At 52.1% G+C, this 14,548-nt stretch overlaps 4 protein-coding genes across 4 annotated transcripts; 3 read left to right on the forward strand and 1 right to left on the reverse strand.

Annotated features, from left to right (window-relative positions):
• Window positions 1-719: 719 nt before the first annotated feature.
• On the forward strand, window positions 720-2,234 carry CTAM01_08230 (methyltransferase domain-containing protein; the record flags this gene model as incomplete). Its single annotated transcript, XM_060524251.1, has 10 exons — window positions 720-755; window positions 821-877; window positions 938-1,031; window positions 1,089-1,111; window positions 1,180-1,198; window positions 1,250-1,372; window positions 1,449-1,471; window positions 1,525-1,562; window positions 1,618-1,755; window positions 1,811-2,234. The coding sequence occupies 10 exons, from the start codon at window positions 720-722 to the stop codon at window positions 2,232-2,234; spliced, it is 975 nt and encodes a 324-aa protein (XP_060381094.1).
• A 3,005-nt stretch (window positions 2,235-5,239) lies between these two features.
• On the forward strand, window positions 5,240-5,845 carry CTAM01_08231 (uncharacterized protein; the record flags this gene model as incomplete). Its single annotated transcript, XM_060524252.1, has 1 exon — window positions 5,240-5,845. The coding sequence occupies one exon, from the start codon at window positions 5,240-5,242 to the stop codon at window positions 5,843-5,845; it is 606 nt and encodes a 201-aa protein (XP_060381095.1).
• A 614-nt stretch (window positions 5,846-6,459) lies between these two features.
• On the reverse strand, window positions 6,460-8,338 carry CTAM01_08232 (multicopper oxidase; the record flags this gene model as incomplete). Its single annotated transcript, XM_060524253.1, has 4 exons — window positions 6,460-7,701; window positions 7,754-7,873; window positions 7,926-8,151; window positions 8,202-8,338. The coding sequence occupies 4 exons, from the start codon at window positions 8,336-8,338 to the stop codon at window positions 6,460-6,462; spliced, it is 1,725 nt and encodes a 574-aa protein (XP_060381096.1).
• Window positions 8,339-11,683: 3,345 nt separating this feature from the next.
• Window positions 11,684-14,260, forward strand: CTAM01_08233 (sulfate permease; the record flags this gene model as incomplete). Its single annotated transcript, XM_060524254.1, has 3 exons — window positions 11,684-11,960; window positions 12,025-12,170; window positions 12,227-14,260. 3 exons carry the CDS (start codon window positions 11,684-11,686, stop codon window positions 14,258-14,260), a joined length of 2,457 nt encoding a protein of 818 aa, XP_060381097.1.
• Window positions 14,261-14,548: the final 288 nt, after the last annotated feature.

Consider the following 14,548-nt stretch of genomic DNA (forward strand, 5'->3'; position numbering starts at 1 on the left):
ATAGGCAAAAGTTTTGACCAGCATGGGGGTCGAACCCACAATCTCCTGATTCCACAGTGTATCGTAGTCAGACGCCTTGCCATTGGGCCAACCGGCCAGACAATTGAGAACATCTCGGATGCTCGTCTGCGGGGCGGGCATGCCAATTTGTGGCTTATAATGTAGAGCCAGAAGTGTCAGCGATCTCTAACGCACAATCGCGCCTCGAAGTCTTTGCGACTCTGGTTGTTATTGTTGGAAAGCTGCTCCACCCTCGTTGTCAAGAGGATCCCCGTCACCGCCACGCCCCTGTTACATTCTACAACGCTACTGAGCCCGTTGGAAAAATAGCTGATATCGGAGGCGAGCCGGCCCCCTCATCACACCGACTGGTTGGTCCAAGAGAGTTTCGTAGCCGCCCAACGGCTAAAGTCTCATCACACCAACGTTCCGCACTTGGAAGTTGGAACCAACAAGAGCATGTTGAAACCAGCAATGAAAAAAATGTCCTTCGAGCCCCTGCTCCTAGAAAACATGCACTGATATCCGTGATTAGCGTTCGAAAACCTAACCCATTCATAATGGATCCCTCTGCCCGTTCTTCCATGTGCCGCGGCCTTCCACCCCCCTTCCCCCCGCACCAGCTGCTCGGTTCTCCCACACCACGCAGAACCCGACAGTTTGGTTCGCCCATCCTCGTCATTGACACTATCATATACGCTACCTATGTTTTGAATTAGATGGACGTCGACGACGATCTTGAATTGCAAGATGAGGTAAGTCGTCAGGCTCGCTTTTGGAACTGCTGACCATGTTTGAAGTTCAATTCTGACAGCTGTAGGGGACAAATGCCGAGGAGATGGACTCTGATCTCGACTCTGCGATTGAGGATATGGAGGTATGTCCCCTACGACTTGAGTCGGGCATCTTCACTCTGTATATAACTTAATGTCATCAGCCGCCCGCGCAGCCCGATCTTCTTTCAATAACGTCAGATATTTTCGAGTATCAGTTTGAAAACGGCAGATCGTACCATTCGATGAGCGAAGGCAGTTGAGTCTGCCACCAGTTTGCTTCAATCACATGTGCTTCTGGCTAACATTTAACAGAATATGCGTATCCGAATGACGATGTAATGACTTTTTTCTTATCCACCATTCTTATTGGCTTGAAACGCGTTAATCTGATTTGAGAGTGTAGTTGGAACTCATACGTTACGGTACGTGTTACCATTGGTTCCCTTCCCTGCAACTTTACTCACAGCGAGTAGATCTTCAACATCATCTGTGGTTGATTACACTCGATGGAGAATTAGCGACAAGCCCTGGGAGAGAGACGGCAAGGCGAGTTCTGGATCTGGGAACCGGAACTGGAATCTGGGCGATTGACTTTGGTGAGTGATGAACTCGTGACCGGTTCCCACGCGTTTGGGGAGGGTTTTGATGAGTGCGAGACTGACACTGTGCTAGCCGATGCATATCCCGGCTCTGAGGTACAAAAATAAGACAAAAAATCACGCTTTCCCGTTGACTAAACTGTTACCAGGTTATCGGTGTGGACTTGAGCGCCATTCAACCTGATCTGTAAGCCTAAGCCTCACTCCGTCTTCTGCTTGCTTGGCTGATCATTCTTACGTAGGGTTCCCGCCAACTGCAGTTTTGAGATAGATGACCTCGAGCTCGACTGGCCTTGGGAGCAACCCTTTGACTACATCTTTAATCGGTCCTGTGCAGGCAGTTGGTCAGATTTTCGATCTATGATTCAAAGAGCATACGAGTAAGAATTAAGCCTCATTAAGGTACAGTCGCTTCACTTGCTGATACTGGTGCAGCCATCTGGAGCCCGGTGGCTACTTCGAGGTTCAAGACCTCGAGCTTCCATCTTACTGTGACGACGGTTCCGTGCCACCGGACGCGGCACTCTACCGCTGGCAACACGCGCTTGTGGATGCCTCAAATGAGGTGGGTCGGCCTATCAACTACGCTGTAGACTGTCTTGACGATCTTCACAACGTTGGCTTCATCGAGATACACCACCAGATCTACAAATGGCCTTTCAACAACTGGCCCGATGACCCAAAACTCAAAGAAGCCGGTCGATGGAACTGCGCGAATCTCGATATGGGCCTCGAGGCGTTCTCTTTGGGCCTCTTGACCAGAGTAAAGGGCTGGACGCGAGATGCCGTTGAGGAGTTGTGTGCAGAGGTCAAGAAGGAGGTGAAGGATACGAGGCTGCATGCCTACTGGAGACAGTGAGTCGTTACCTAAGTCGTCCTAAATCGACCCCCAGGCTTCCTTCGAGACTACCCACTGACTATTTACTAGACACGTTATCTATGCTCGGAAACCTTGTAAACCATCAATAACATAGCGCGAGATTTAAATAGGGTCTGTGAATTGTACACTCTGCAGTGATAATTCACACCTGTCGCCCGTTTGGAAGTTGGACAGTGCTAGACAGCCAGCCACGAGCAGCAGGCCAATCTAACCATTCCCGAGAAAGTTTGGGTCTTATCTGCTTCTCTTTTCTTCCAGTTCCAATAAAGTAATGAGCTTTTTCTGGAGGCTCCATGATTTCCCAAAGACCCTTGACTTTTGCAATAACCTGATACCGATGTGTACCGCTATTTCCCTCCCTTACTGTCGATCCCACGTCGAGATTTCGAGAATCAGCCTGGCCAGCTGTGTCCTTGTCTTTCCCTTCTGAACAGTCCCTTTTAAACCGTCTTCCTAAGCAGGCTATTTCTCAGCGATTTCCTCGACTACCCAGCAGGTACTCAAAGAACGGATCCCCGGCCGGGGCAAAAACTCCTGTTGGATTACGAGGCAGAAAAGGGGCCCTATTAGGTAGTCAGGCAGGGGTGGTAGGTAGGCAGTCTGGGCCCGTGCAGACGGACCCTTCCACCTACCTTACTTACACCCACTGAGGGATCGCGGGCTCTGCCCACGATCTTCCCCTCCTACACACTCAATACGCAATAGACCTATACTGACCTATTGACCTCGTCGCGACCGAAAGGTCTGACCTGCCTACGTGTATACCAACACGTAGGTTCTCGCCTATCCGATACGGCGGCCAACTTTCAAAGGTCACCATCGCTGGAGGACAAGTTACGAGAGGCAAGAATGCAATTGTATCAGTATCTTAAAGCGATCGCCACCGAGGGCACGCCCATTTTCATCGATTGCTGTCCTAAATTACGAAAGTGGGATTCCACAGATGCAGAATATCGAGGTCTGCTGCACGAATTTGGAGGAGTCAGACCGTACGAACTCGAAATGAAAATTATCCTAGACCGCTTTAGAGAAACGGACTCGAAGGAGATTCGCTTTCGTTGGCTAAAGTGCCAGAGCGACGTCGAAAGAAAGAAAGATTTGCTAAGAAATAGTCGGCGCAGTATTCAGGAGTTCGTACAATATTGGCATGTATGAGTAGAATATTCTCTTAAACATGTACCGTCTTTGTTCTACTCCATGTCGGCAGTAATACTAAAATTATGTATTGGACATTTTAGGCAGCAATACCACGCTACTAGCTTACAGCCTTAGCTCCTGGCCGACAATGTTAGAGTTCTGAATACATAGTGTTTGTGCCAACCCTTTCTCAATACGCGCGGGAAAACAGAGCTCTCGCTGGCGCCAACCAGCCATGAAGCTGTTCCCGCAGAGCTCAGCGCGTGTTTATCCAGGCTTCGGAGTTCGCGGCATACAGCTTTATGACATGCCCTGCCCCGACTAGCCTCAACAGGTTTGCATCCCCTGGCAGAGTTGACGTCCCTAGACACGAGCCGACATATCGAATTGTGCTTAGATAGTAGTTCGAGTCCTGATGTGGAGACAACATCCATACGACTTCATTTTCGCAGTCCAGAAGTAACGATGTGGGCTTGGGGGAGCCAAAATGCCTCACGATCGCCTGAAGACGGAAAGTCTGCCCATCCGGGGGGTTGATGCTACGTAGGTGTTGATATAACGAGGAGGTTGGTTAGTCTTACTTCTCATATTCCCCCCACTTTCAAGCAGCAAGGCACTATGGTACAGGTAGCAAAACATTCACGTGGAGGCGTGAAGAAGACGCCAAATGCAAGTGCCAAAAATACTTCCCCTCATTTCTTCATTATGCTATGTTCCTTCCATGGTCACCGTTACAGCGTTCGTAGGCTCCGTCTTGCTCCAATATGCAAAGTTTGTCATTCAGTCCTGCAAAGTTAGCCTCGAGTCCACTGTAAGTAGCGTCAAAGAAAACCAAAGTCCCAATATTAACTGAGACATTAAGCTGTCATGCGGCGTAAAACATATCAAGGGCTGCATAGATAGTCTAGATCAATGTAGCATTGCATTTGGTGCATCGTGGGAAGTGTCTTGGATTGGCCGAGGGAACTTCTAATAGCGAGTTCTCCAAAAGTTGTAGCCATTTCTCGTCTTGAACATATTTTGACCAATAAGAGCAAGATTGAATAGGCGCGTGTGTTATCTAGTCGCCGTCCAGCCTATCTATGCGCATTAGGGTTACCTAATCACCATCTCGCAACCATGTGCACCGCGGCACGGCTGATGTAGCCAAAGATGCCTAATATACATGCGGATAACTGATTGGTCAATCATCTCTTGAAAGTGGAATGAAGCCCCTCGCTGGAAGACATAGCCCTAAAGGAACCCATACACTTGCCATGGGTGATACTAGTGTGATGTGAGAATACCATCGTTGCTCAATGCGGTTCTTCCCGGAACATGTGATGCGTGCAGCCTCGGACTCAAGGGTGGAGCATTTCTCGTGCTGCGGGTCCAATCATGGCCTGTAATTTTTGTTCCTCTACCTAGTCTTTAGCTTGAAGTCTCCTTGTGGGTCTGAATGCGAGTTGGAGCGAGTGACTCGTCTAAGTCTTCGCTGTGAAGCTTGGGAGACGTATTAGTTGACAACTCAACTGCAGCGACATTGCCCAGGGTATATCGCCCGGCTGAAATGAGGCTATCGTTGCTTTCAAGAAGCGAATGTTACATTGATGAAGCGAAGTGGGGGAGAAGCCTCGCCTAGGCTGGGCCGTAGAGGCATCCTCAGGAGCTGCTTAGAGTTGCGAAGCTGAGGGATGATGGGGAAAGAAGCCAACAAGGCTCTTCGATCTGAATATAAAAGGACACGACTGGAACCTGTTTTTCAGACAGTGAGCCTATTGATAATTCAGAAGACAACAATCGACCTCAACTCCTCAGTCCACTCCATCAAAATCTTGAATTTCAAGCCTCAAACTAAATCCCTTGCAATGCATCTATCTCTTTCTCTCGTTGCAGCTCTCGCCGCCGCTTCAGCAGCCTTCAGAATCCCCGAGGGCGCAACCGACGGCACCTATCTAGCCTACTACGACGAGTCGGGCAATGAGGTCCACGTCAAAGACCCCAATCCCATCACTGTGGCCGGCCTCGCCTCGGCTGACACTCAGGCGCGAGCCGTGAAGAGGCCTGGCCTCTCTCGGGTCCGCCGCTCCCCGGCCCCCAGCGAGCTCTTCGAGCGTGCGGCCACAGTGTGGTGCGGCTGCGGCAACTTCTTGAACAACATCGACTGTGACCGCGCCGTCCAACAGATCAAGAACGATATCAATGCTGCAGGCGGCCAGTCCGACGTTGGACCTGGCCTCGCGTGGTACAAGATTAGCGGCAACGTTGTCGTGTTCCTTTGCGGCCGTGGGCCTGGCAGTGGCCGCATCACCGAGGCTAGCTTCGCTGCGGGTCTCTCGACTATCACGAGCGCTTGTGGTCACTATGTCGCCGGAACCATCGAGAATGGCAACCTTGACGTCGGCTACATGCTCAATGATCCCAATGTTTGGTTCTGCAACAGCGCCCGAGGGTCTAGCGTGCATCAGTGCTAGTTCGTTGCAGGGCTTGCTCCAATCTCATTGCACTCGTGTGAGGGTCAATGTCAAATTTGCTGCCATTCGTTGGATTCAAGCGTTCTTGTGCAACGATGCACAGGAACTTGTGTTGAAGTTGGTAATTCTCGTTTTGTGGGACTTGGCCGATGTTTGGAGAACTAATATCATTCTTATTGCTCAGCAACCCTTGAAGTTAAATAAGTCATGGAAAGCACATAGAGGACGATAATTCAATCTCGCAATGGACTGACCTATTTTGTATACTCGCCAATTTCGTGCCATTTGCGATTTCAGATGTCTCAGCATTCATTCAGCCAAAAACGAAAGGATTCTTTCGCAGTGAGGCGAAGAGAGCAAAGAAAAGCTCACAACCACCTATCGACGAATAAACTGCCTGAGGCAATGTACAAGTGCATTTGTCGTTACTGGTTTACAAGTTTCTATGATTACCTAAGTATGAAATACAAGTTCGAATGCCAAAAGTACAGTACAAGTAGTAAAGTTTTACAAGTGAAAGTATCCCCTCTGCTCTTCCTCGGCCCACCTCGTCGGATGTACATGATTTTCACACAATATCTTACATGACTCTAGGAGAGTCAACCTCAGATCATCTACTGAGGTCCATCAATAGCAGCCTGTGCAGCTCTCTTGACACGTCTCATCTTGACGCCGCCACGAGTGGACCAGTACTGATCCAGCCTCGTTGTGACCTCATCAACATTGTTGTAAGGTTGAAGCGATGCCATGAACTGCACTTTCTGCGTAATAGCATCAGCGCTAAAAGCCGTAGCTGTAACCGGAACAGCTCTCCATCTAGCCTCCATTGGGTCGGCAAAGGAAGTCTCGTTGTATCCGAAATCGGCTAGGGCCGTCACGTTGAATGCCGCCATCATCTCGTGGTCCTCATGGATGAGGTTATGGCAGTGGAACATGTACACGCCATCCCATGGAGCATAATGCGCCTCAACGCGGACTACCTCACCAGCGTCAAGCCAAACCACATCCTTCAGGCCAGCGGCCTCATATGGAAGGACAGGTCTCTTCGCCTTCGTGCGGCTGAGGACGCGGAAGTCGACGAGGTGCACGTGGATGGGATGCGTCCAGCCGCCGCCGCCGTTCTCAAACTCCCAAATCTCGACCTTGCCGCGAGGCACGTTGGCAAGAATGCGGTTCTTGACGTCGCTGAAGCCGACACCGTTGATCTTCCAGCCGCCGCCCTGGCGGTGGAACAGGAACTTGCGGTCGACGCCGTTGCCCTGCGACGGCGGGAAGGGGACGTTGCGGAGGTTGGCGGGAACGACGGCATTGTCGACAACGGCGGGCTTGCTGACGACGAATCGCATCACCTGGTTGGTGAAGCCGTAGTCCTTATCCTTACCGACGTCGTCCTGGTTGCGGAGCGTAATGTTCTGGCCCGCAAACTGGCTGAAATCGAAGACGACCTCCCAGCGCTCGGCCATGGAGATAGTCAGGGTGGAGGATGTGATGGGGCCCGTGAGGAGGCCTGCATCGGAGGCGATGACTTGGAAAGGAATGTTGGCGCCGCCGGTCTGGCGCTGGAAGTAGAGGATGAAGGATCGTGAGACGGCGGAGTTCAGGAAGCGTAGGCGGTACTTGCGGGGTTCGACCTTGAAGAAGGGCCAGGGTTGGCCGTTGACATGGATAACGTCGCCCCAAAGGCTGTCGGTCTCGCCAGCGGGAGAGAAGAGAGAACCGTCATTGTTGTATTGCTTAGATGACAAGACGAGAGGGATATCGTTTACGCCGTATCCGGTGGGGAGGCCGAGAGCATCCTCTGCGGGATCCTGGATGATGTAGGCACCGGCCTGACCAAAGTATGCGTTGACGGCAGTCTGACATTCGTGGTCAGCTGGATGAGACCAAGACAAGGCCTGAGAAACTTACGATATCCATCGCGTGGTCATGGTACCACAGGAAGCGTCCACTCTGGCTGTTGGGGTAGTAGTAATCCTTGTACTGGCCAGGCTGAATGCGATCCTCCGCCCACCCGTCCCAAGGTGCCCTCTGACATGGCATTAGACAAGTGGCAAGATATGATGGGGCTCGAGAGACTTACAGAAGGCGAACCGTGGAGATGCACCGCACTCGGCAGAACAGCCTTGTTGGTGAATCTGACAACCGTCTCCCGTCCCCTGGGCACCAAGAAGGTAGGACCAGGAGAGATGCCATCATAGCCCACAAGCGAGGCCGGTCCCTTGTTGGGATAGACCTGCTGCTTGAATGGAACGATGTCGACCTCGTAGTAATCGATCTGCTTGTTTGTGACCGGGTTCGTGATCGACCTTGGTTGTCATCAGTATGCTAGTCAAGGATTAGGGGCTGCATATCTCACATCTTGGGCTGCTTCACCGGTGGAATCGGCAGAGGAAACTGGTAAAAGTACTTGTACTCGGGACTCAACCAGTCCTTTGCAGATGACCCTTCAAAGAGGGCCATCGCCGCCACGAGGTGAGAAGCTCGGAAGAACATCTTGTCAAGAGAGTGAAGGGGAGGGAAGGGAATTCGACGCGAGGGAAGCTGGGTATCGTTTCAGAGACGAAGCTTGGCCTGGTGATCCAACATCAATAGGTTACCAGGTGATGATGGCTTATATATGCCGTTGTAGTGACCAAGGTTTTGGCCTGTATCCGTATTCCCCATCATGATGGGAGAAAAACACCCGAGTGGCGTCGCCTGGGCATCCAGGCTATCGCCGCCTTGTCGTCCATGGCCAAGACTGTCCGAACATACATAGGAGCGGAAGCCCAGATGTGTTCCCTGGGTTATGGCTCAGGCTTCGTGACTCGAGAGTGCACTCTTCTTTGCGCCGTAGGGAGAGAGTCTAGAACCTTAGAATAGCACTTCTCGCAGTGATCGGATGAACTGTGTAAGGTCAGCGCGTATAGGAAAAAGGCAGCTACTCCTGCAGAAACTATGACATCCTCCCCCACTTTCCGCGGAGGGCCTCAAGATCTCATTGCTCTATGTTGCTTTGGTCGGAAAGGATCAAGCATTGCCAAGTCGATTGACGGAGTGCGCATCGGGTGACCCGAAGAATTGGTTTGGCTGCGAGGCTTCTGGACCCGTGCATGCATTTGCAAGCTGCACATTCGGCTATCGTAAGTCAGAGCCAACTGTGCCATTAAGGGGGCATCATCGAAAATAGCGGAAATCGCAGAGTCCGGTGTTCTTGGCATCTGGAGATGACCCCCATCCCCCATGGAGACCGCCTTCAAGATATCCACAGCCAGCCCAGCACGCACCCTCGGCGCGGGATCGAACAGAACATGAGCAGGCCGCAATGCAAGTGCATAGCATCTATGCCGCTCGCTGTTAAGGTCGAGAGGTGCAGGCTGCTGTAGCAACATGGACTGCCAAGGCGCGCCGGCACGAACGTGTGTTTCCCCACGGACATGAAAAAGGCAATGGTCAATAATTCCCCTTGTCAACATTTGCATTTGAGGTTACACGAATGGGCTCGAAAATTGTTTGGTGAGCCTGTAACTGTAAGGAGCTGGCAATAATCCCTTCGCAATAATTTCCTCGGTGGCAGCTAATGTCAATCGCGAGGTTTATTTGCCGCCGGCATATCAACACACCCGTTCAGTTGAAGGATGACGGACGCCTCTTGGTGATCTTTTCGAGTGGCGCTTCAAGCTAGTGACGGTTCTCGATGAAGACCATCCGAAGGCCCGGACGCGCCCCCCTGAAACTGACGCTCTAGCTCGGATGGATAGACTCGGGGCTGACAGCTAGCTCATGTCGTGCAAGGCTCGTGAGCCACGTATCGATTCTGACTTCCCACGCATATCCGATCTTAGGCTCGCGTGATGGATGGTGACAGATCATTCGATATATGCTTTTTTTCAGGCGACAGCGAACTTCGTCCAACTCCGGGCTCCGGTAAAGGCGAAGAGGTCAAGGAACAGCAGAGTCTCGAGCTGAACAACATTGTCGGACTTAGCCGGGGTGAAGGCCGATGCTTGGACCCACTTACGCTCCGTGCCGATCCCGCGTGTAATTCACGACTCCAAACTTTCTCCAAGCCCGCGAGAACACTACAAATACCACGGCATCAACCAAGCAAACATGGCATAATTCAATGATGCAAAAAAGCAAAATGAAGGGGCTCAACCGGGGATCGAACCCGGGGCCTCTCGCAGAGTAGACAGACGTCGGAACCCAAAGCGAGAATCATACCTCTAGACCATTGAGCCAATGTTGCGAGATGTTTGCATCTCGGAATGGGACTGCCGACTTCCGAGAGGTTTGTCATCTAAGTAGTCTGATCGACAAGCTAAGGTAGAACTGATTCTCGTTCCTGTCACCCTCAACTTTATGACAGCCAGATACTGACTGTGATTTGGTTCACAAAAGCACGGTTTGGAAATAAGAGCGATTGGATAGGTACTCACAATATCGCGAGATGGTAAGTTGTACTAGCGCAGAGTGCCACGCCTGCCAACCAACAAAGGTTCTGACTAAAGAAGGCATAGCCTTTGATGAGCCAAATCATGTGGCCGGTGCTTCAACAGGACGACACCGCCTTTGACGGCAACCGACGTCACCGTAGTTGACTCCATATGCCGCCGTAGTGGAAACCGACCGAGTGCCGGTAGTAGACCGGGATCTTATCTTTTTGTCTCTATTGGAACGTCACGACTTTGTTGAAACATCTAGAATCAGGAATGTTCCCATATCCCTGTACCTTAGTAAGGGTGCTATTCCTCATGAGATTTGACGACAGCTGACTGAGGACCATCGCAGTCGTTGGCGACGAGACGTGCTCCAGTCGCCAGAGCCGCATGAACTCAATGCCAAGAGAAGAATAAAACAGCCGTGAAGCGGCAACTTTAATACTCTTACCACCGTAAGACAAGGAAGCGTGACCTTCATTGATCCCCGACAAACGGGGCCGCGCCGGTTCCCCATCGTGGATCCCGCCCGCCGAGGACCGATACCCGCGCCACCCAGCCTCTTCCGGGACGGCTATCGGCCGGTGACCAAAAAAGGACAACCATCACTCACCGTCGACAGCACTTTGCGGGCGTGCCAACGCGTTATCATTCGCATCATCCACGTCGGCGACACAAGTCAAGTCTTGCTCCACCGTTCATGTTCGTGATCCACATCTAGGGCACTAGCCTCTAGGCCATCATCTTTGGTCGCCGAGAGAGTCTAGTCAACGCCGGCATCGTGGGAACGGGACCCGCCCTCCCCACGAAATCTCTGCCACTGCCGTGATGGCTTGTTGAGGATGCTGACTAGATGCCCGAGAATCTGAATTTCTTCCCTCCAGGTTTTCCTCTCATGTCTCGCATCGCGTCAGTGTCATGTTATGATGTTAGTCAACATGAAAGTGCCCGGGACGAGCAAAGAACTAGACCTGGCCCAGATACTGCCTGTACTTCACTCAAAGAAGACCCGAGGAAACTTGTTCTAGCTCGCCGTGTCAAGGCCCCATAACGTAAGGATTATCTTCCCCGGTCTGCTGCCAAGCTAGCTTCCCCCTTGTCCGACCTTCGATAAGTCTCGGGCGCCAAGGCGGCTGGCGGTGCGGCTTCTTGTAAAGCGGTCGGTCTTTGCCTCTCGAGACAGCCGTTGTCTCTGTCCTATAACCAACCCATGTATTCTTTCGGCTCATACTTAGGTACACTGTCTTCGCTCGGCCCTTTCCATCTGAACGGTGACGATCTTTGCTTCCTCTACATCGAGTGACAGCTATCAACGGCTTGACATCTAGTCTTTTGAACCGACATTGGAAACTATCAACCATACTCTCCAATTAGCATAAGCACCCAACATCCAATAGCAGCAAGCATATTTGTATCCAATATGGCGGCCAGCAAAGCTGGTGCGTTTCTCGCAAAGATTCTCGGTATCGATCTTGAAGCCAGCACCCGCCACCAGACACAAGACCTCCACGACCACGTTGTCAACGCCATTTCTCCATACGAACCGTACTATGAAGAGGATCCCACAGTAAAGGAGTGGCTGTTGGAGCAAGTACCAACAAAAGAAGGATCAGCTCGTTATGTCAAAAGCCTATTTCCCTTTACGAAATGGATTTTGAGATACAACACTCGCTGGCTCATCTCAGATGCTATTGCGGGTAAGCACTTCCGGGGTTCCAGGCCAGGCAAGTTGGCGGCATCAACTAACAATCCCTTACTTAGGTGTCACACTTGGTCTCGTCGTCATCCCACAAGCTATGGCCTATGCCCTCCTCGCCCGCCTAAGTCCTGAATATGGACTTTACACATCATTCACTGGTGCAGCTCTTTACTGGATATTCGGAACCTCCAAGGATATTGCGATAGGAGTAAGATGCTCATAGTGTCACATCCTTGTGACAATTTCATACTGACTGTATAACAGGCAACCGCCGTCGTCTCCCTCCTCGTCGGCAAAGTCAGCGCCAAAGTCCTCGAAGAACACCCTGGCGAATTCCAACCAGAAGAAATTTCCAAAACCCTTGCCTTCCTTGCCGGTGCCGTCCTCCTCGTCTTCGGTCTTCTCCGCCTCGACTGGATCATCGAGTTCATCCCACACGTTGCCATCTCCGCCTTCGTCACCGGCGCCGCCATCACAATCACCCTCAGCCAGATTCCATCCCTCCTCGGCATCGACGGCGTCAACTCCAAAGAGGCCGCTTATCGCGTCTTCATCAACACGGCCCGTGGTCTGCCCCGCGTTAAGCTCGATGCCGCCATCGGGCTGACGGCTCTGGTGCTGCTGGCTGCCATCAAGTGGTACACGGAGCGCATGGCCAGGTCGCAGCCTAAGCGGAAGCGTATGTGGGAGATGCTCTGCTCGCTGCGCATGACTTTTACTATCTTGCTATACACACTTATCAGCTTTTTGGTGAACCGTGGGCTAGAGAACGGGGAGCACAAGTTCCGTATAACAGGGACACTGCCCAAAGGCTTCACACACGCTGGCCCGCCTTCTTTAAATACAAAGCTGATCTCGGCGCTGCTGCCAGATCTACCGGCTACGGTCATCATTCTTGTGATTGAGCACATTGCTATCGGCAAGTCCTTTGGTCGCATCAACAACTATACTGTCCAGCCATCTCAGGAACTTATCTCAATCGGATGCACCAACCTATTCGGCCCCTTCTTAGGCGCATACTCTTCGACAGGCTCCTTCGGCGGCACCGCAATTCTCTCAAAAGCCGGAGTGAGGACACCAATGGCCGGCGTCTTCAACGGAGCGATTCTCCTCCTCGCGTTATACGCTCTCACCTCAGTACTCTATTACATCCCCATGGCCAGCCTAGCAGCTCTCATCATCCACGCCGTGATCAACCTCATAACCTCTCCAGACCACATCTTCAAGTCATGGCTCATGTCACCGCCTGACGTCTTCATCTACTTCATTGGCGTCTTCGTCTCCATCTTCACCAGCCTCGAAGACGGCATCTACGTCACAGTAGCTCTCTCTGCAGCCCTTCTCCTCCTCCGCCTCGCCCGCTCCAAAGGCCGTTTCCTCGGCGCCGCGCGCGTCTACCAGCACCCGGACCACCGCACCAGCACCACCCTCGACCACAAAGACTCGGACCACCACTCCATCAGCAGCTCGCAGACCCTCTTCCACGGCAAAGCCCCTCCGTCGCCGCGTCTCCCGGCATCACACGACGTGTTCCTCCCGCTAGATCGCAAAGACGGCACCAACCCAGCTGTTCAAGTCAATGAGCTCTACCCAGGGGTGTTTATCTACCGCTTCACCGAGGGCTTCAACTACCTGAACCAAGCGCAGTACGTTGACCGCTTGATCGAGCACGTCACGCACTCCACCCGCCGCACGACGACACCACACTACGACCACCCAGGCGACCGCCCCTGGAACGAGCCCGTTCCGCCACTCTCGACAGTTGAAACCGATAACGAGTCCCCATCATTGCTGAAGCCGATCCTCCGGGCCGTCATATTCGACTGCGCTGCCGTGAATAACATGGACTCGGGCGCCGTGGAGGGCTTGATTGACCTGCGGAACCAACTCGATAGGTGGGCGGCACCGGAGCCAGTGGAGTGGCACTTTGCTGGTGTTCATAACCGGTGGACGCGGCGCGCGCTGTCGGTGTCTGGGTTTGGGTGTCCGAGGACGGGTCATTTGGAGGGGTGGGAGCCGGTTTTCAGTCTGGCTGATTTGGCAGGGCGGCCGCCGATGATGTGCGAGCAGCAACTTGTTACAACGAGGTCGAAGTCGGCGTGTGTGGCAAGTGATTCCGAGCAGTCTTCCTCCTCATCGGCTATGGAGCAGGGTGTTCTGGGGTCCAAAGAGGGAGGAATTCGACACCTCGCGGCTGTTGGGGCTATCAACAGACCGTTCTTCCATCTCGATCTACCTTTGGCGGTTGAAAGTGCCGTCAAGAGCGCGAGACGGAGAGATCATCGACCACGGGCTTGAAACATAAGCGGTTATAAGCAGGCATCAGAAAATTGAATGTGCGGTTATAGTCGTCCGGGAGACATAGTGTGATACTCTTATTTTTGAATGATGTTAGAATAGATACTCCAATAGCACGTAAGTCTAATTCGATGAACAAAATTTACTTGACCGTTCGACATTACGATCAAATCAAGCTCATCTTTCTTACTTCGAGACAGGTGAATTGTCACTTCGCTCAAGCCGGAACAGTTCAATTCTATCGCTATAGCGGCCATTGTTTCAAAGTACTTATCATACAGGATGAAG

The sequence above is a fragment of the Colletotrichum tamarilloi genome (genome assembly GCF_030869305.1).
Source record: "Colletotrichum tamarilloi strain Tom-12 chromosome Unknown Scaffold_28.1, whole genome shotgun sequence".
NCBI classification, from domain to species: Eukaryota; Fungi; Ascomycota; class Sordariomycetes; order Glomerellales; family Glomerellaceae; genus Colletotrichum; species Colletotrichum tamarilloi.